At 37.7% G+C, this 21,743-nt stretch overlaps 1 protein-coding gene across 3 annotated transcripts in view; it reads right to left on the bottom strand.

Moving 5' to 3' along the window:
- Window positions 1–21,743, bottom strand: part of ZFAND3 (zinc finger AN1-type containing 3) — a 112,305-nt gene that overhangs the window by 24,538 nt on the left and 66,024 nt on the right. For all 3 annotated transcript variants that reach the window (XM_026844900.1, XM_026844899.1, XM_026844901.1), the window contains one exon: window positions 17,910–17,975. In XM_026844900.1, the coding sequence (XP_026700701.1) occupies window positions 17,910–17,975 (66 nt within the window). The remainder of the gene's footprint in view (window positions 1–17,909; window positions 17,976–21,743) is intronic.

Here is a 21,743-nt window from a genome sequence, read left to right as displayed (position 1 = left end):
TAGGCTGCTGCTGAAAAATAACTGAATGCAGGTTTGACCTATTTTCTCCCTGGGCAGGAGGGAGATTTTTAAGTCACAGCATGTAAATTATATCTCTTATGACTGAAGGCAGTACATCAAAGTACCATACCATGCTTCCTTCTCTTTCCATATGGATAACAATTTAAACCTGAATTAGTACACATGAACAATACAAACACAAACAAAATAGGCCCAACCTGTACATGCACACTATTAAATTCAAAGTGCTCAGCCATTTTTTGAAGAATTAGTCAGAATGCTGTTTGCATTAATAACTTTATAAATTTCAGCTTATAAGTAAATAGTGTGTGGAAAGCCTTAAGTAGTTAAAATTCACGACCATGTTACTTCAGATAACGTAGTGCCTTTTTTTTTTTTTTTTTTCCTTTTTTTTTTTCTTCCCCTCTTTTACAATGGAGAGTGTATTGACCAGGGCTCTGGAATAGCACATGAAATGCACATTACTGACTGGAACACAGGATGCCCAAGCCTGATTTTTGTGGCATCTCAGAGGCAGTGGATTTCAGCAGATTCTGCCACTCTGCAATCTGAGTCAGGTGAGGCTAGAAAAAACATTTTCCCTTCCCAAACCTGTGCATAGCAGAATCAGTTCTGGTTTTTGGTTGTTTTTGTTTTTTATTTTAATAGAAGCTGCGAATGAATTTAATCCAAACTGTACTAAAAATGAAATTGTTTGTAGTAGCATTGCAAGGAAACTAACTGCTGAAAGCCGCTGACCGATTACAGTAATATTCTAGTGCAAGATGGAGATCAAGGAATAAAGAAAAGCATTAGGTGAATCCATTTTGAAGTACATTAATCTAACAAATAACAAGGTAACTGTATCTTTTTGGCAGGATGGTGACCTGTTGAACATGTTTTTACCTTTATTTTACGTTTCCACTGCCTGGTATCCTGTGCTTATAGAAAACATATCTACTTTGTGTTAGCTGTCCTGATTAGCCAGGGAAAGATAACTGCCATGGCTAAAACATTATCCATATCCTTGTTATTTCAGTGATCTTATCTGATCCACTGCTTATCAACAGCATGACTTTCCTTGAGCAAATATCTAATGAAGTCAGACTAGGAATACCTGCCAGCCTCTCCCTCCGGGGTATGCTCTATTAACTTTCCCTGGTTCCTCACATGCAGCATAAACTAACCCACTTTTCCTACTTATGTTTTAGAGCTTGTCTTACAGTGTTTTGCCAGTTGTTGGACTCCAATATTACAGCCATTACAAATACACAACGTGCCTCACTGGTCTACTTTAGTTCTGTCATGCTGCTCTTAAGATACACTGAAAATGTGCCTGGCTTTTCAATAAGTACAAAGTCTCCACGTCTCACATTTCACAGGAAAGGGAACTGCTTTCTGCACAGTATACAGGTGATAAGTTTTCATTAAGCTGAAATAATTTTATCTGACATGTGCCTCAATACACCCTTCTTTTTGATCAGTGTCATAGATTACAACTTGCACCTTAAAAAATACATCTATTGGGCCTAAACTAATATTCAGTATGTAACGCACTCCACCTCTGCATGCCTGACTGTGCAGGAGCCTCAACAAGGAAATTAAAATAGTGCATAATGAATTAAAACAGTTATGGAACAACTAGTCCTATCTTAAATTAAATCTCTGCAGAAGATGATCCAAGAGAAAGATCCTCTGAACAGACTGCCCGATTCTCTGAACAGAGATTGCGACTCATGCTCCAAGGCAACAGTCCTATCACACAGACATTTGAAAGCAGATTAGCCTTAAATATACTAGGGTGCACCCTTCTACAGGCAGCTTGAAATCTGTGCCAACCCACCTTGCTGCCAAAGATGGGGAGCTACACAATTTGTAGTTTATTCATTACTCAGAGAAACAGACACACTGCTATTCTGAAATAGCCACCTCCCACACACCTTTGCTTCTAGAAACATAAGCCATTCTGGTAGTTGTCAGAGGCAAATCTGGCATTCTGAATTAAGCCGATGGAAACCATAGTGGTCTGCTTATAATAAAGTCCAAATAAGGGATTCATGTGTATGAGTCAACCAGTGTCTAATCAGTTAATGAAGCCATGTGCCTTAATGAGAAAAATAGCTACTCCAAGTCAGGCTAGTAGTCCTATAATTAAAATATTTAATTATACGTTTCCTTCTAATTGGCAATGATTAATTGAATATTAACACAAGTTGGTTAATACGATAGAAATTTAAATTCAGGTACCTCATCTTTTAAAATGCCTATTTTTTTGCCATAAATGAAACAGTGTTAACATTGAGGTAAACTCAGCCTGACTCCAAGAGACAGAACCAGCTATCTGATCTCTGATTGCACAGGGCCTTGAACACACGAGCACAAGCTAATATTCATTACAAAACAGACGAACAGTTACATGTGCTTACATCTTTTGATGGGCAAGTACAAAGAGCGAGGAGACAGCCCAGATCAGAAATCAGAACTTTCAGATTCTGTCCTGCATACATTTCTTACAGATCATGTTGCCTTCCGCAATACTGACACAAGCAATACAGGACACAAAATAAATCTTCCAGCCCCCGAGAATCTTGCAACATTAAACTTCAGGGATCTGGTAACAAAAGGAAATTGTCATGCATAGCTTTACTACCTAGATTGCAGAAAAAAAACCCACCCTAGGAAAAGAGTGAAGTACTGCAACTAGACTCGAGAGAAAATTCTCAGTGTGAATTATTAAACAATCAAAAATGGCTACAGAGGAGTCTTTCAGCCAGCGACTGATAGTGGCTTTCCTCAGAACAGTGGTTTGTGCAACAAGAATTACTTCTTGCTTTGCTTTTAAGAAACATTTTCCACACTCGCATTTTAGCATTACACCTAAACCAACAAATACCCAACAAGTACCCTGGTGAAGTTTGCTGACGATACCAAACTGCGTGGGGAAGTGGACACTTCAGAAGGGAGAGCGACTCTGCAGGAAGACCTGGATAGGCTGGAAGAGTGGGCTAACAAGAACCTTTCAACAAGGACAAGCATAAGGTCTTGCATCTGGGAAAACATAATCCAGGAGTGCAGCACAGGCTGGGATCTACCTGGCTGGGGGGCAGCTCTCTGGAAAAAGACCTGGGGGTCCTGGTGGACCATGAGCTCAACATGAGTGAACAGTGTGCTGCAGTGACAAAGGAAGCCAATGGGATGCTGGGTTGCGTCAACAATGGCATCACCAGCAGAAATGAAGAAGTCATTATCCCACTCTACTCAGTGCTTGTCAGGCCACACCTGGAATGGTGTGTTCAGTTCTGGTCCCCGCTATACAAAAAAAAGATGTGGACAGGCTGGAGAGGGTCCAGAGAAGTGCCCTAAAGATGATCAAAGGACCGGGAAGCCTGTCATGTGAGGAAAGGCTGAGAGAACTGGGTTTGTTCAACCTTGAGAGGAGAAGTCTTAGGGGAGACCTTATGACCATGTTCCAGTATTTAAAGGGTGGCTAGAAAGAAGACGGAGACTCCCTTTTTACAAGGAGTCACATGGAAAAGATGAGAGGTAATGGGTACAAGTTACTCCTGGGGAGACTCTGACTGAATACAAGAAGAAAATTTTTCACACTGAGAACAAACAGCCATCTCCCCAAGGAAGCTGTTGATTCCCCAACACTGGACACTTTTAAGAATCAGTTGGACATGGTGTTGGGCCATCTTGTCTAGCCCATATTTCTGCCAGAAAGATTGGACCAGATGAATCTTGAGGTTCCTTTCAACCTGGTATTCTATGATTCAGTCTGAGGGGAAAAAAAAAAAAAAAAAAAAGCTTTCCTTTTACCTGCAGATATCAAAAATAATAAAACTTTTCTGTAAAAATGAAGAAAAATAGAGATGAGACATCCCTAAAATTTCATAAAGAAATTGCTCAGCAGAATAACTGCCACTGATGCTCTCCCACTGCAATTCAGAGTTAGGAAATGAGTCTTCTAACCTGTATCTGATGATGGAGATTCTTCTAATTGTGGTTACTCTATCAAATTCCCATGTGAAATGAGAGAACAAAAGTAATTCAGCTGAGCAAGACTGAAACTGTAGGCTTGTCTGGAAACAACAAGCGGAGTTGTACAGATTGAAACTGTAGGTTTGTCTGGAAACAACAAGAATCTTAAAAATTCTGTTATGTCTTGGACAGAAACACACATTTATTCTTTACTGTCACTGCTCTTGTCTTCATTACTCATGTTCTCTCCTCAAAATTTTCCAGACAAATGGTGTTAGGACTGTCAACGCTGAATCCCACTCTCTTACCCTCCTGCCATGGAGAAGTTTGCAGCTGTATGCACATGGCTTCACTAACAATCATGACAGCTCTTTCATGGCATTTTGGGGAGAGGGTGGGAAGCTCTAAGCCCAGCAGAGACGTGGGCTGAGAAAATGTGACAGGGAATGAGGAAGGAAGAAAGACATGGGATAGCAGTGAGAGAAAGAGAAGCCCTCCTCTACTGCTGTGCTTGCTTCAAGAATGAGATGAATCTGTTTGATGACAGCTCTCGAGGCACTCAGTCAGGTTTTTTTTTTCTTTTCATGAAGAACCCATCACACTGACAGAATGACATTTATGATCTCAGCTGCCTGTGCAAACACCAGTAAGAGCAATAATTAATGAACCCTCAAACATCACCGCTATCTTCTCTGAAACTATTTTAAAAGGAGCTTGAGCTGTTAAAACCTCTGTCCATGAAGAAACTTGCACAGTCACAGACAATAACTACATAACAGGGATTAACTAAAGTTTGAGCAATGTCTTGTTGCCAGTTTCTAGGGTGGATTTTTTCCCTTCATTATTCTATTTTTAGATGAGGGATTATTTAATTCCCTGGCATGTTGACTATACATTAGGAATTTCATCTAGAGGAAACTGCCTCTTTACAAAGCTTTCCTATCACATTTACAATAATTTAAAATCATCTCTACTTCAAATGAACCTACAATTAACATAGTAGTTCTAAACCCCATTTGCTTCCTAACTACTAATGAAGAGATAGAAATTCAAGATTAACATTTTACAGGCCAAGTTTGACAACTGTGACCACCTCAGTTCCTCCCTGTTGCTGTAAAATGCTCTGGCAAGAGTTATTTTGAAACTGTATTTACACTGAGATGAACATCTCGTCCTCTCATGAAGTAATAAATGCAAAGCTGCGTCAGAAACCTAAATGCACACCTCTTTGGAAGCACTAGTGCTCATAACAAATTGATTTATTTTGTGAATTCACCTCAGTTTTTCTTAAAATACTACAAATACCTCAAAAATTCTTACATAAACCCTTAACCATGCAATCTCTTTTTTAGTATCATCGTAGTGCCCTTAGCATCACCATTTCACTGATTTATTTTTTTCCCCTCCATAGAATTTAAATGCAATTGCACTAAAACTCACTGTCCCTAGACAATGTGGAGTAGGGAGACTGCATAGGAATAGTCCCTGTATAACTTAAGTCCCATCAGCTGCCTCTTTGCCTCAGGATACTCCCTATGAATTCACTCTAGAGACTATAAAGAACCCCCAGAAGTTGAATTGCAGAAGTTATTATTTCTCATCAATTACCAAAACCATGCAGCAGTAGTTTCCAGCTCTGATTACTATAAACAACCAATCAACAACAACAACAACAACAACAAAAAACCCACAACTTTTAGCCTGGCCGAGATACATCTTGCAAGATATGCCTTGTAAGACATTCCAAATGCAAAAAATACTGATGTGTTTCAAACTCTGCCAGCAAAATTCACCATCCCCCTTTGCAGTAGAGATAAAGTAAAAGGCTTCTGTTACAAACAGTGGTGTAAGTTGTTGAGTTTTTTTAAATGAACACTAAAGGAACAGTTAAAAAATTAAATTAAGCATGTATATTGCTTTAAGTGATACTTTTGAGTTCAACAATAGCATGGCCTAATTTTCCCAAAATGAGCTGGCACACATGATGTATGTGTTGCAAGGGAAGAAGAGTAGAATCAAACTTGTGCAGTACCAAGTGCTTTACTAGCATAGTGAGAAGAGGCATTGGTATAAAACATATATGAATACATCAAAGCATCACAAAACTTGTGTACGTGGCTATAAGACGGCATGTCTTATAGCACCCAAGTACACTTACGCAAATATGCCGCCTAACCATTTAGGGCTGTGGATGAGCTAACGCAAGGAACAGAACCTACAGGCTCCAGCTGACTTGAATTTGGACAAGCGGAAACACAGGCTGCAAGGCAAGATGGGTCCCCTGGCTACCAGTCACCCTCCCCAAAAGCCACCTAGCCTGACACAGAGGGGCTGTCAGCCACAGCTACAAGTTACTTCAAACAGGGACACTGATTTGCACTGTGTCACACATGTATCCCCTCCAAGTATTACGCTCCCCATTTTCATAAAACCTGCTTGTGAGATTACTGTGTTCAAGATCTCAGTACCTTTGTAAAAACTGATTAAAATAAATCAAGAGATTCGGAAAAACAATCTATGGGGGCCTTGTTTGCTTAGGTAACCCAGTGGTTTACATGCATCAACCTAATTTGTGTTTCTTATGACCAAACTTCAAAACTTAACACTCTAGTTAAAATTATGTGTGTGTGTGTGTGTGTGTTCATTACTGCTAGCATATGATTTCAGGAAAACAGAAAAGTGTAGGAGCATAATGATACATGACCGTATAATATTAGTAACATACTGCTTACACATAAGAAAACACTTTTTTACTGTAGGGGAGACCCCACCCTGGTACAGGTTGCCAGGGGGGGATGGGTGTTGTGTAGGCCCCATCCTCAGAGGTACTCAAAACATGACTGGACATAGCCCCAGCCTGCTCTAGGTGACCCTGCTTTGAGCAAGGAGGTCGGACCAGATGGTCCTCAAAGGCCCCTTCTACCCTCAGCCATTCTGTAATTCTGAGATTCATGGATGGGAAAATAAATAAATAAACAAACAAACAAATAAATAAATAAATAAATAAACACTAATTCCTTTGTACCTCTCAGATTTTTTTTGTTTTCCTCTAAACCGTACTGTTGGTACTACCATGTCAAAAAGGAAGTATACAGTACTGCAGTGTAGCTTAGCGAGGCTATTAACTGCCATCTCTAATGAAACAGAAGAGACTAATCTAGTGCCAGTAACCCAGATGAACAAAATGCCCATTGAAAACTGTATGACAAATAGTGAACTACATAGGCTACTGCATGCATTTTAGCTAAGTTATAATTAGAAAAAGTGTGAAAATGCTTATTATCCTTTCTTGTCAATATATTTCTTATTGCTAAATTAAGTGAAAAGCTAATTAGTTTTCATCTCATATTTAGGCTCCTATACTACATCTGACTTACTGATAAATTCTTGAATTATTACACACACCCCACCCCCCCAGCCTCTAATACTCTCTGATATCAGCATGCCTTTAGTTAATGGAAATATTCATTTATTTCTCAAACATTTTTACTTATATGCCCAATTGATTCAAACAAGTACATATTTAAATGTATTCAGGCACCTGTCCTCTACAGTTCCTCTAATGGATGAACTTAGGGCATTTCAATTAGCTGAAACATTTCCTAAGGCAATGGCTGCGGCTGACTGAAAGAAGGACCTTGCTTATTTAGAAAACTAAGTGAATGGGGTTCCTTTCCTAAATTACACCAACGGACCAAGCCTGTCAACCTCTGAAGCCCACAACAGATGCGTTTGTAAAAAGAACAGGTTGGACAGTCCTGCTGAGCACTTGGCCTGATGCTTGCTGTCCATCTTTTTGCTACAAAGGTAAATAGCTGAAAAGCATTTTTAAAAACAGCTGCTGACAGCAAAATCATACTCAGATAGCAACTGCTAGTGTGTGCAGGCATGAGACTGAATTCCTGTTATCTTGATTACTGGTTACACACTGCAGAAGCTTGATACTATTCTAAGGATGTTAAGAGAAGTTGTTTTAGGTTGTTGGCTTTTTTTAAACAGCTGACAAACAGCATCTCAAGCCCTTCATGTATTCAGACTACTATAAAGAATGAAACTTGAAAAGGCCAGAAGAGAAAGAAGGCCACAACACTAAACTCACTAGTTTTCAAAAAAAGTATTTTACAGGTGTCAATTTGAACTTATTTCTTCATTATTATGTATTTTAGCATCATAGGGTTATGGCTGAAAGAGGGACAAGGCAGATTCTGGCAGCAGTTAAAGTTGGAGAACAAATGATAACGTAAAGTGGCCTGAATAATCAGAACAGGATTGGTAGGTGAAGGAGTAATGCACAAATACGGTTAGCTAAATGGAAGAACAGAAACACAAGGAGGAAATAAAAAGCTGTAACAAAGGAATATACATGATGAAAAAGTTATGAAGGCAAATCATGAATATCCTGGCCATTCCACAACACCTGAAGACTACTTGCTAATATTCAAATATATATATTTACATATATGAATATGTATGTATAAACATATACAAATAAGCTTACACTGGTACTGCTAAAATGGGAAATAAAAAAGCATTCAGCAATATCATAGTTTTGTTTTTGCTGACTTTAATGACAGCCCTCTTGTGCTTTGTGAAATTCTCTACTATTGGATTAACAAGAATAGATAATGCTATAAATATTGCATATTCACTAGTCAGCTCAAGAGTGCATAAATAAGCAGTGCTGCTCTGCTTCAGAATCATAGTAGTATACTCCAGCTATGTCCTCATCAATCAGATGGTATACCGGATTCAGGAAGGTAATTCTTCAAACTAATAGCCTAAAACCAGTTCTATATAGGAACTACTTGCTCTGTTATTTTTCATTCACACACTGAGTTTTTTCTTTGTACACCCTTCCGCCCATTGGGGTAATAAGGGTTTTCCAAGGCTAAGACACAGATTCAGAGAGGAATGGTAAAGAACTCTTGCCTGCTAGCAGTGAAAAAAAAAATAATTCAGTATTTATCTTTCAAAAAACTTCTTTGTCATTAACTGCAGCACTTCAGTGATGCCATTACCAATACAAATCCTGCAATGAGAGACTATCTGATTAATGTTAAGGAAAAAAAAATCTCTTGTACTTTGGTAAAAATTATACTGAATGCATTAAGAGTAAGTTCTGAAATGTAGGTTCTGAAACTTACAGCTAACCTATCTTCAAAATACACTTGGTTTTCATTCATTTATTTTAAACAGAGCTTAAAAATCAGTTTATATTTAATTGTGTTACTTTTTCTAGTAATTTTTGTGAGGAAAAAACAAGCAGCCCTGGCAAAGAAGACAATTTCTATACACCTGATTGCTGTCTACGATACATCAAAAGTCAGGGTGGTTTACTGGCAGTTCTTACTGTTTTGAAAGGAGATATTTGGGAAGCATCTAAGCTAATCTGAACGGAAGACCAGATCTACACATAGGGGGAAGTAGAACAGATCAATGAAACTGAGAGAATGTAACAGTACATCCAGCTCTTTTTCAACCCTCTTTTGCCCGAAGATGATAGTTTTATTAGTTATTCCCTGAAGTTTATGTACAAAATAATTTGCAACAAGAATAGGAAAAAGAGGTAACTTGTTTGCATGACAATTCAGTGAACATACAAATATTTACGAAACCCTCACTTTGTAGGGAGAGACACTTTATCCTGTGTATGCTCAACAGACTTAAGCATATTTCCAAGAGACTCTAAAATTAGTTCCATATATCTAAGGTCCTTATGAAAATTAATATCTAAATGGAAAATAGTCAAAACTTTTACTTAAAAGCTGTGCAATGCTCACTGAACTCATTAGTAGGAGTAGAGGCCTTCCCCAAGAGTCGGATAAAACCTTTGAGGCACTGCCCTCACATCAAAACGTACAGCAGTACCAGGATCATGGATTTGCTCCCTACAAGTTACATGTGTTTTAATTTTAGATAGTAAAAAAAAACCCCAAAGTATTAAAAAGCAAATATAAGTGGCTATGTGTTTTTAAATGTATTTCAGGCCAGTTATTTAATGCTGAACTTGTCAAAAAAACCCTCCAGTGGAGTGAGAAAGAAACTTAAAACAATAAAAAGCTGTGTCTCATTTTCTAAAGCACACCAGTAAGAAAGTTATCTGATCTGTACAGACCAGATCAAGGTGCTGACTGCAACACAACGAGGTAAAATCAGTTCCATTATTCATGCTTACAGGAGCAGAGTTCTCACAGATTTTGAAGTTAATGATCTCAATTATTATCCATATTGTCTTGCTACTGGGCAAGCCCAATCAAAATGAAAGTAAACCCTAAACTCCCCCAATCCTGTTCCAATATATATTTTCATAAGTTTTAGGAAGGGGTTGTAGGTGGAAAATGCAAGACATAACCCCAATTTCTTTGCCCTTCAAATGAACAGAGGTAGGATTTATTTAAAGGTATGAGATGCAATTGTTATTTGGGAGTGGCTTTCCAGCAGTCTGTGGGAGGATGCTGGTAATGAAAGAAGGAGTTCAGAGCTGTGGGGAGCAGAATGCTATGTAAGCTTATTAGATCTATATTCTCTAATAATTACTATTTACCTGCTCTCAGTTAACTGATCACAGAGATCCTGATAGTTCAGAGAAATAAACATGGCATGAAACTACTAGAAAAATATTCAAGGTAAAGTTGTTTCTTTTTAATCAAAATATACATAAAGAATAAAATATTTACCCTTCTGTTTCAACAAACTGAAGGACAAATTCTTTGTCATAATACCCTATGACTTTAATACAAAGATGTGGTCCTATCTGAATTTTAAAAGACAATGATCTTAAAAACATACAATTCTGTAACTGGCAAGAACTTCACCAACCAGACCATAGAGAAAAAGTGGTGAGAGAGGGATAAGGGCAGCAGCACGCAGTTTTTCAGGACAAGAGAGTATCTTATTTACCAAAGCACACTTCACTTATCCTACTCATGGTCACTGAACCCTGCTGCAAGGACTGTTCTCCCAGCTCTTTGCTTTGCGTCAACCACCCCAACTCTCCTACCTTTCCAAGAGTCTCTTCTCCTGGCTCTTCTCTGCAAAGCTTGAGGCACTAAACACTTGCCTAAGTGCTATGAATGCTATTGAGCTTAGACTAAATACTTTTAATCACCTAGATCATATTTGTTTTCTGTTTGTGTCATTGAAAACAATGAGGTTGGAAGGGATTTCTGGGGGTCACCTAATCCAGACTCCTGCTGGATGCAGAGTAAACATCAAAGCTGGTCCAATCCATGTTCAAAAATTTTCAAGGATTAAGATTTTGCAGCCTCTGTGGGTTCCTGTTCCAGCAACAACTAGAACGGAAAAATCTCTTCCCTTGATCTCCTGGCTATACTCTTCCTAACACAGCTAATCTGGAGACAGTGCTTACTATTTTTCCTGTGGAAGAGCTGAGCACGCACACGACCAATGTGATCAAGCAATGCCCGTTTATTACAACTAAGAAAGCCCTTTTATAATGTTCTCCCGCACACGTGAGCAACATGCAGTACAAGTCCTCAAGACTGGACAGTTAACCCACGCTTTAAACTTTCTTATGATTGGATAAATTGCCAGGCTTCCTGCCTTGTGGAACTTCCTCTTCCATCCCAACTCCTTCCGGGGGTTGTTTGTCTCGTCGAGTTTCTCCCCCCTCATTCAGGGTCACATCCTTATCGCATTCTTGCTTGGCTGAGGCTCTTATCACTCTTGTTCTCACGCAGGATTGCTCACATGATTCTCTCGCAGAAAGTCCTCTAGAACCCAACATTTTCCTATCATCTGGTACCACCTTTAACTTGACATTCAAAATAATTTTCCTACTAGCTTACAATTCAGTTGAACTACTCTCAAGAGATCATCTTGTCCTCTTGTCTTAAGCCAATTTTCCTCAAAGTTGTTCTTCGAATGGGTTTTTTTCATAACAGGATTCAGGATATAGAAATGAAAACATGAAAAATTTGAATCAAGAGCAGCAACAAGAGAAATACAAATGAAAGCTGAAGAATTGGCTTAAGTAACCAAAAAAAAAGTCTTAAACGGGTTATTTGGTGAAGTAAGAATGGAGGGTTCAAGGGCAAATCTGAACAGCACAAAAGATAAAAGATGATGAATTTGGGTGATTTAAGAGGATAAAAAAACTCTGAATGAACTGACAAAATGGTACTGATCTTGGGTAGTTGGGAGTATTATGAGGTACAGAGCTGTGTGTCTCAGCATCTGCTGGGACATTATACAGGCCAGGAGACCTTTATTCCCTATCCACATATACATTTTAATTATTACTCTTTTATTCTATTGTGCTATTGGTTTTTTCCCTCCTCCAAAGGGCAGAAAAGCTCCCTTCTCATAACCCACACGACCCTGTATAATCAAAATCTACTTAAATTGGTATACATTTCTGCCCCTCACACTAGCATAAACCGAATCCCACTTTCTGCATGAGGTAGCTTACTACAAAGATTCACTGATACACCACACAATGGGAAAGAAGCAATTCTCTGCGGTCTTCCTGTTGTCACTAGAAGGGATATATTAGTAACATGGAGATCATATACAACCGCCTTACATGCTCTTAAAAGAATTTACCTGAGCTAGTACAGGTTTGGGGAATAAAATGTTATGAAATAGGAAACATTAATAAGCATGTAAATTATCATATCCATCTACTTATCCTATTCCATAACAGTAATTTGGTTTTATTTCTTAAGGCCAGCAATTACTTAATGAATGACTTCAACAGATTGATTAGAAAAATAATTTATTCCTAAACAGAAATTACTAGCACATTTTATAAACATCTCCAAAACACTGTCTCTAGGTATTTCTAATTCATTTACACAATGTGTGAAATAGGGCTTCCACAATCACATTACATTTTTTGTCCCTTTGGCCACTTCAACCACCTAGCTTCCTCATTTTATGAGCAATGCAAAGGAAAGGAACACCTGGGAAACAAGTGTTAAAGTTAATTTCAAATACCGACTATGAAAAGGATGAGTTTCCATTCATCTCAGTTTAGTGTACTTTAAAACAGGCAGATGTAAGTATTCCCATCCTAATGACAGAAGAATAATCTATTTATTTTATCCTGGCTGTACTGAATAGACAAGGATAGGAGTCACTCTTTTCACATGCAGTCATGCTGCTGCACACCTTTTCATTTCTGAATGCAGTATTTTTTACACTACTCAGAAGAAAATTCTCTTCATAAATAAACAGCATGAGTGATTAATGTATGAACTATGAAGATGCTTGCAGAACTTCTCTTTAGATTAAAGCAAGTACAGGCTAAATTTCAAGGCATTCTTTTTTCCCACTATGGTTTAGTAAAGAGCACAAAAATGTGCTAGACTGTGATAAGTAAAAGATCAAGAAAGACCTTTTTTTTGTGAGTATTACCAATTACTGCATGCTAACAAGCTCTTAAAGACCTTCCCAGGAACAGTTTTATGTCTTTATAACTTGAAGGCAAGGATCATCACAGCTATAGCTGACTTTTAACAAACTTTCTGATATATTGACCCCAAACACAACCCATCTCTTTTGATTTTCCAACTACACTGGATATAAACGTATTTAGTCTAAAATGCATGGGACGCATTTAGTGTAAAAAATAGTTCAGGTGACCATATCCACTATTTTTAAAGAATGAGGGCCATTTTGTAAAGTTGAACAAGTTGATAGTGAAAATAAATCCTACAACTGCAGCAAGCCCTTAAATTTGTTTACAGATGTGACTATTATGATCCTTACCATTAGGAGGATTTTAATCGACAATAATCATAACATGCTGAGGAGATTCTTAGATAAGTAGTACTGGCAACTAATGCAAAGTATATGTACAAAAAAGCAAGCTTGAGTAGATGAGCTGAAGCTCCTTTGAGCAGGAGAGGAAACCAATCTGTCCATCCAGATAGATAGTGGAAGCACAGAACAGATAATACAACACATCACAGAAATGGGCAATAAGAGGAGATAGTAAAAACCCATCAACATACATCATCTGATCATGGTACAGTGTCATCTCCCAGCCTCTATTAGCTCCTGCTGCATCAGTGCAAGTCCCGGACACTTTATTCTGTTTATAATTGCTGATGAGCAGTAATAAGGCCTCCATGCCTCAGCTCCTGTCCGTTCCACTTCAGCGCCCACCTATTAGGTTATAACTTTTATTTACAGCCTGGGGGGGGGGGGGGAAAAAGCAGCACATCCCTAATGGACACTATTATTGCCAGGGATGGGCGATTTATTATGCTGCTCAAAGGCTGGTTCTATCATCACTTTCCTGTCAGTGAGAGAGTCCCAAGAAGGTTGGATTTCTAACACAATGCCCTCTAGAAGTCAAACGCTAAAGAACACCTTAAAAGTCCATCGGAACACCAATGAGAAACATACCTCAAAGTTGTTTTAATGTTATAAACCCCCTTCAATCATTTAGTGTATTTTTTGCTCAGGAGTTTAACATTTCAGAGCAATTAAAAAAATATAAAATCTAGTTAGTGGTGTACCAGGTCTTTTTGTCCTTATTCAACATAGAGATTGATAAAAAATGATCATGAAAAAAGTAATTATTTCTTGGTTTTGGCTCAAAATTTGTGTATTTCCACCGCCTGCCCTTTTCATAACTCCCAAAAGGCTGTCCTCTTGATTGTACACATTCACTCTCAAAGCATTTAGGTTTCTGGCACTGCTATGATCAAGCACATATATTAGTAAAAGGACATCAATAAATCCAAAACTTCAGAAAGGACCATACACCTGCTTAACTGCTTTGCTCAAGCAGGGGAAAAATTATTTGCATCTTCTAGACTTAAAATTTAAACTAGCAAAAGTGTAGAGCAATGAGAGAGATACTGCAATCTAGTACAATATAAATACTACCACACCCATCTAGAACAGATATAACCTCATAAAATGTGAGCACATGAACTATACAAAATATTAAAGATGCATGTTTCTCATGAACTGCTACTGAGAAATAAAGTACTTAAAAACTCACCGACTTTATGGATATAATGTATGAATTGATTGTATCATTACTGCATTTTATCTGCCTGTTTCTACTACCTTCTCTACCACACAATTAAAAATTAACTGAGCGCACTCACACAGTTCCACCAATTTTTTCCAGGTTTCTTTAAGCTGCATGAAAATGTTTTAAAATCTGGCTGTTTAGAATTGTGTATTATATCATCATTAAAAAAAAAAAAAAAAAAAAAAAAAAAAAAAAAAAAAAAAAAAAGAGTAATATGCCACTTAGTGCTGCACTTCCACAACACAGGCACCCAATATAAATGAGATCTGGATGCCCTACCGACTAGAATAAGCCATCAATCGTAACATTACCTAACCATTACGAAACAAACCAAAATACATAAGAAGCTATACACTAGGCCACAGAGTTCCATCTTTTTTCCTACAAAATCTTCAGACTGCTGGCTTTCAAAAACCTTTGAGGCATCATCCAAAGTAACGATTGCCAAGCTTTATTTGTTCTTTTCATTATAATCCTTGTACTATGGGCATACTTTGGAACAGAAATACTGTTTTTACCACTGCGATGGTTCTAGCAAACAAGAGGAGGAAAATACCCACCATTTGGTGTCATAATACAATTTTTTATCTGAACAGCTCCTCCAGCATACAAGTTGACAAGCGCATGAGGAAAAAACTCTTTTTTTTTTTTTTTTTTTTTTTAAAGAGAACTCTTCCTGTGTCTTGGCAGATTTATTGTTTTGATCTTTCTTCAATGGTTACATTAATGCTAATAAAATATGAAAGGTTTATGTCTTCCTTAATATCCTCCTGATGGGAACCTGCATACAAGATAAGTAGGTCAAATTTCTAATTTTCTGTCTCAAATGCTGATATATGGCAGACTGTAGGGAAAAACTATGCTTACAGGGGGAAAAAAATTACACAGATGAATTCCACCAAAACATCTTCCTTCAAAGCTCTTCCAAGCAGAAGGAATGTAGAATACTTACAGAAAAGAGGCTTATACTCAATGTCTATTATTGACAAATATTGCTTGTATCACTTTAATAGCTTCCTAGGAAGGGACACTAAGCTTAAGTGAATGCCATGTGAAATATGCACCTACATAGTCTGCTGCTTACGCCTGAAGATGTCACACCATTTCTGGGTAATAATTTGTAGCCATTGTTTTCTTGTCAATTCTCATATCTATCTGGATTCCCAAATGCAGACTTTGAAAACACATTTAAAAATGAAAGTCTGCTGAAAATTCAAGTGGTGGAAAAGAAAACTGTAACTCCTGGTAACAGGTTTATTAGTGTCAGGGACTACAAACAAAACATGCAGCTCACTGAGCAAATGTTAAAAAACATTGGGGAAAACTGAGGTAATATAAAATCATTGGGTTTAGTTGACTGAAGATGAAACTTGTGGCATCAAATTAAGATTAATGATTAACACACAAGCATGTAGGGACAAAACATTAGCATAAACCAAAACCAAGAGAACTAGCAAATTAGCCAACCTTTTAATGGATATTTTTCAACATGTTCAGTAGCTTCATCTGCTTTATTCTAACAAGCTTTTACCATTGCCATTTGACATTCCAAATAGCAAACTTTTTGCTAATCACAAGCACATTTTTTTAAGTATTCATATAGTACCTTCAGTTTTCAGTATCTATACCACCATAGAAAGCTTTTAAATTATCCTGCAATGAAAACCATACTTAAACCAGCTAATGTATTAAAAAAATATGATTTAGTAATAGTGTGAGCAAAGCAGATTAGTTTGCAAGGGATACAGCGGCAAACATTCCATCTTGTTTAGGTACACCTCTGTGGCTATGTAGAAAAGAAAATCCAGAGTCTTCCTATTCTGGAGAATTTGGATCCAGTATCTTCCAGTGCCAAACTTAGACAAACAATACTCACAGCATTGTCACAGATTAACATGCACTACTGGAGAGGTCTGCACCTGCACCAAGTACAAGGTACTATTCTTTTTAACCTTCCTTCACCGCAGACCAAGCCAACTTGCATCATCACACATTGGCTGCAAGCTAACAACATGCATATATGGAATACCTACTGTTCAGCTGAACATACAGTAACTTAAAACTTTTTGAATTAATTATTTCAGAGGAAATCACCTTGAACTTCTGAAAGAATAAGAGCCCTTAATCAAACAGGAAAACCCTTCCCTTCTGCACATTCAATACAGCTCAACTAGTACATAAATGCAAATGCAGGCAAAAATTATTTTGAAATCCAGACTGCTAGAAGATTATCACTACCCAGATGCCTGCCACTGCACAAGAGTTTATGGCTTCCCACAGTGATGCTGGTTGAAAGGATCATATGAGTTCTCCTTAATCCATGCAAAACCAAAGTCAAAAAGATCTGAGCCAATGTAACTTGGCTGCCTGCCTGGATGAGTGCTCACACAGTTCACAGATCTGCTGCAGAAGCAGCAACTTCAGCCTGGCAATGACCTGACATGTCCCTACGAACACTAGATCTGAGAGATTATCCATCTATATCCTCCATGTAGAAATACAGTCATCGAAAGGACTCAAAGCAGGTGAAATTTAGTCTCAATGCAAACGTCAGCTGTCTTTCAATCATGGAAAATAAAGTCACTATATTCAAAACAGTTTTCTACTCAATACTTCACAGTTAAAGGGGGAATTTCCAGAACACTATCACAAGCACTAGACTTAAATCAAACTGATTACTCCCATCATATGTTCATAAATATTAACTGAAAACAGTATATTTATGGAATTATATTTAACAGGACTCTGAGATGAGCTATCTGCCATACAAATCCTTTTATATAAAGACATTTCTGACAGCAAAGCAACAGTATTTATTTTCATTTGGCATTCATCAGATATAGTTACTACCCTTGACTATTAAAGGTACATATCATGCAAAAATCGAATTCCTTGACCCCCACAAAACACATACCTGAGTCGCAAGATCTTTTGGTTGGTGTGGTTAACGAGGCATGAGCTGTACCTGTGCATGGCCCACCTGGAAACAGAGAAGATCATATGTCTCAAAATATCACCTATATTTAACAATTATGACCACATCAAGATTATACTTAGGAATATAAAATGCTGAGAACTTTTCTTTGGAAAGCACATATGGAAGCGGTCTACTATGCTTGGTATATCTTTCCCAATCAAATCCGAGTATATCTTGCGCTGAAAAATTCGATGAGAAGTTGGGACACAAAGTTATGTTATACTTGATAAATTTTTCAAAAGAGAGTTTTAGAAAAATACAGACTCTAACTACAATTTTTCCAGTGTTGACAAAAGCACCGTTTATGTCATAACAAAACTAGAAATGTACCTAACGCACCCACAAATAACGCAAGGGACAAAGTGATCACTTCCATGATATCAGCAGAAACCTTGTCACTGACTCCAGTGAGGCAATGACTTTGCTTCTTATCTTGTTCTCCTTATGTTTTCAAAGTGTGACACTAGCATATGCTAACAAACTCTTTTCATGGTTAAAGTTTTTTTGTTGTTGAACTCTAGACTATTGCCCACTCATCTGGTATCTGCTTTGTAGTAAATTGCTTTCTGGCTTTCTTCTTAACATGCATCATTGCTGAAGAGTTCTCCAGAGATCTTGTTAAAATAGCAACCAATCGAGTGTACTCAGTGACTTGAAGTAAAAATAAATAAATAACAATAAACCCCATATAGTGAAGCCAAGACAAATTGACAGTAGCTTTACCAGTGGTAATAACAAATCATAGCTTTGGTAATTGGATATTATAAATTGCATGATGCTAGAGAACCTGAAATTAAGTTAGATCTAGTAGAGTTTGGCTATCAAAATAGTAATAAATCAAGTTTGCACTGGACTGATGGTGATACAGTAGTACTGTGTTGGCAATACAGCAGAGCGTAGTATGACAGGGTAACCTTTAACATAAGCCTTCACACCCTGAAAAATACTTTTTGCTTTTTTTAATCAGTGTTTGCATATCTGGAAAGCAATACTGTGGCTATGGCAATGCTTTTCTCTTTTCTAATATTTTTAAGCCTGGCCTGGTAGTAAACTATTTATTTTTTCTTCTCTCTGAGATGCTCCCCCTTGAAGTTTTCCTTCCATTTCTATTTTTCAGTAACTATCAGGACCTGGGAAACTTTGTCTACCCTGTAAAACTCACAGCATTATAACGCTACAAAAAAAGAAAATAAACTTCTGCAATTGGGAGGGAAAGATGTGAGGAAATTATTTTGGAATATTTGATTTCAATGAAATGCACTTGGCAGCAAAGATCTCTGAAGTTTTACACTTTCAGTTTTCCAGGGAAGGACTCATAAATGCCTTGAGTTTTCTGTTCTTCCAGAAAGTCCCTCCAGCACCATACACTGATAACCATGCAACAGGTAACCTTTAAAGGGGTGGTTACAAAGGTCAGTGGTCAGTGTTTGGCCTGCAGGCAAACACTCATTAGGGCCTGGCCTGAGGTGAAGTGAAGCGAACAGGACACAGGAAACTACCCAACACAACCCAAGAAACGGCAGCATGCAATAAGCAACAGCATCAGCAGCTGGCAGAAGTTACAGATGGTGTTGCGAGAGATGGCTGGATTTTGAAGGCTGGTAAGGAGGGAGCTGGTGAGACATGGCTCAACTCCACAGGTAAGTGGAAGGGAGCGGTGGGGGCCTCTCTGCATAGTCAAATCTGCATGTGAGAAGAGCCAGGCTTGTTTTTGCATTGAGGAGGACTGGGAGGCAGGGGGTTAACACCTTCCCTGGCTGACAGGAAAGCATCCCAGGTGGATGAATCAAGCATCCTGGTATCACCATGTTGGTCCCTGCCCCAGGCAACAACCAGAAAACCAGGCAACCCTCAAGCAACAAGAAATTAACAAGAAAGCTCAAGTAATTTTTTTAGGACATATCTTTTTCTAGACTAGAGTATAAAAAAAAAAAGAAAATGCCACCTTCATCTACTACTATAAAAGGCTCCAAAAATGCTTAGTCCAGTGTTTGGTGCATTTGGGAAGAAAATCAATACAGCAACAAGCCTTACCAAGCTTTCTGTTGACACCTTTTGGATATTCAAAAAATTACACAGCAGGTCTATTAGGTCAGTCTCAACTTTCAACGACCAAGCATATATAATTGTATTTGTTGGCAAAAATTCAATATTGAAACCAACAGGATATGGAATATATCAAAATATATACAACAGGGTATGGAATTTCAATGAACTGACTTTAGATCACAGCTGCCTCTTAAAATGCATCAGCTCTTCTTTAAGTAATTTTAGTTACATTCTCCCAGTTTTCACTGAATAGACACTGACAGGGATCATCACTGTGGACTATCAAACAAGACCAAACCTCACAATGATTGTACAGTAAATATTTACACTAGTCAATACTTTCAGCATCCAACTAAATACAAGATTTTTATTTTTCACTCTCTAAAGTACAGTAAATTGGTATGTATTCTGGACTTCCTTGTGTCAGGAGTTTTCTTTTATTTAATCTTCCCTCATTAGATATTAGTTCCATATAGCTTAGATTTGTATAAAACAGCAGAGTTTCAACAAAGAATATCTTGGGATTTGCACGCACGAACACCAGTGCCTAATAACCAGTGAAGGCAGCATGTCCTTCGCAGCAGTTCCTTCTGCTACTCTTTTTGTTCCACCATTAAAAATGTCATGCATAATTCAATACTGTGTAGTATGGGCTTGACTGTGCAATTCTATGTGGAAGTCACTATGTTGAATCCTTTGGTATACATAACAGCTAATATAGGCATCTTTGTACTATTTGAAAAAGGACAGTATTTCCCATAGCTTTGATAAAAATTCTTCATGATGGAAAAGGGAAGTCAGATAACAGTAGAACACCAGTCCTTCTTGGCTATACACAAAGGTAGGCTTATAACTTACCATAATTCAGGATATATCTGCACCTTCATTCCCAAAACCGTAAGTGTTTCAAGGGAATTTAACTGTGGTACATAAACCACTTCAGAGTGAAAGGCCACACATGTCTAGCTTCTAACATAATCCACAGGGCTGTAGACTACTATTTTTTCTCAGCACAAACAAGAGATTAAAATGGAAAAATAAAGGTATCTTTCTACTCTATATCCAATTAACAGATTAAACAATAGCTTCTCTTGCAATTTTTTTTCCATGCATGGTTTCTGGCCTTTGCAACTCCTCTTCCAAACAAAAGCAGCCACTACCCAGCAATAATGTAATCCCAAGAGAAGATGATTAAAAATGTAAAAATCCTAAAAAGATACTGAATAAATTAGTAGAATTGTGAGAATCATCGAGTTTGCAAATTCAAACACAGAATTAATAAAGGACAAAACAAGACCTTTTAACTCAAACATCATATGTTAAAACAAAAGGTCTTGTTAATGTTTCTGACTTCTGATATCCCCAGCTTTCTGTAACTTGCTGTTAACTGTTCTCTAAATATATCAACTTGACAAATAAGCTTCAAAACCAGTTTCTCTCTCTAAAGTAGTAAAATTTTATGTATTACTTATAACTCTATATGCATGTTAATATTGTTATCATTTACTATTACAGACTATTATAATTTGTATATGTTTAAATTGACCTTTAGAATGCCTTTCTGCATTGTTCACCTCCTTTCTTGAAAGATGGGGAGAACTGCCAAGTACCACCTGTCCTGCAGGACATACTCTTGAGTCAGGGGAATTTCTTGTTTCCCCTTTCTGAAGTCTTCATAAAGTCAAGGGACTCCACTCAGAACTTCCCGTGTAGGAAAAAGTG

This window comes from Athene cunicularia, assembly GCF_003259725.1.
Source record: "Athene cunicularia isolate RWA chromosome 3 unlocalized genomic scaffold, athCun1 chr3_part1, whole genome shotgun sequence".
Classification (NCBI taxonomy): Eukaryota; Metazoa; Chordata; class Aves; order Strigiformes; family Strigidae; genus Athene; species Athene cunicularia.
Note: the sequence above shows the minus strand (reverse complement) of the source record. Positions and strands in the feature narration are given on the sequence as shown.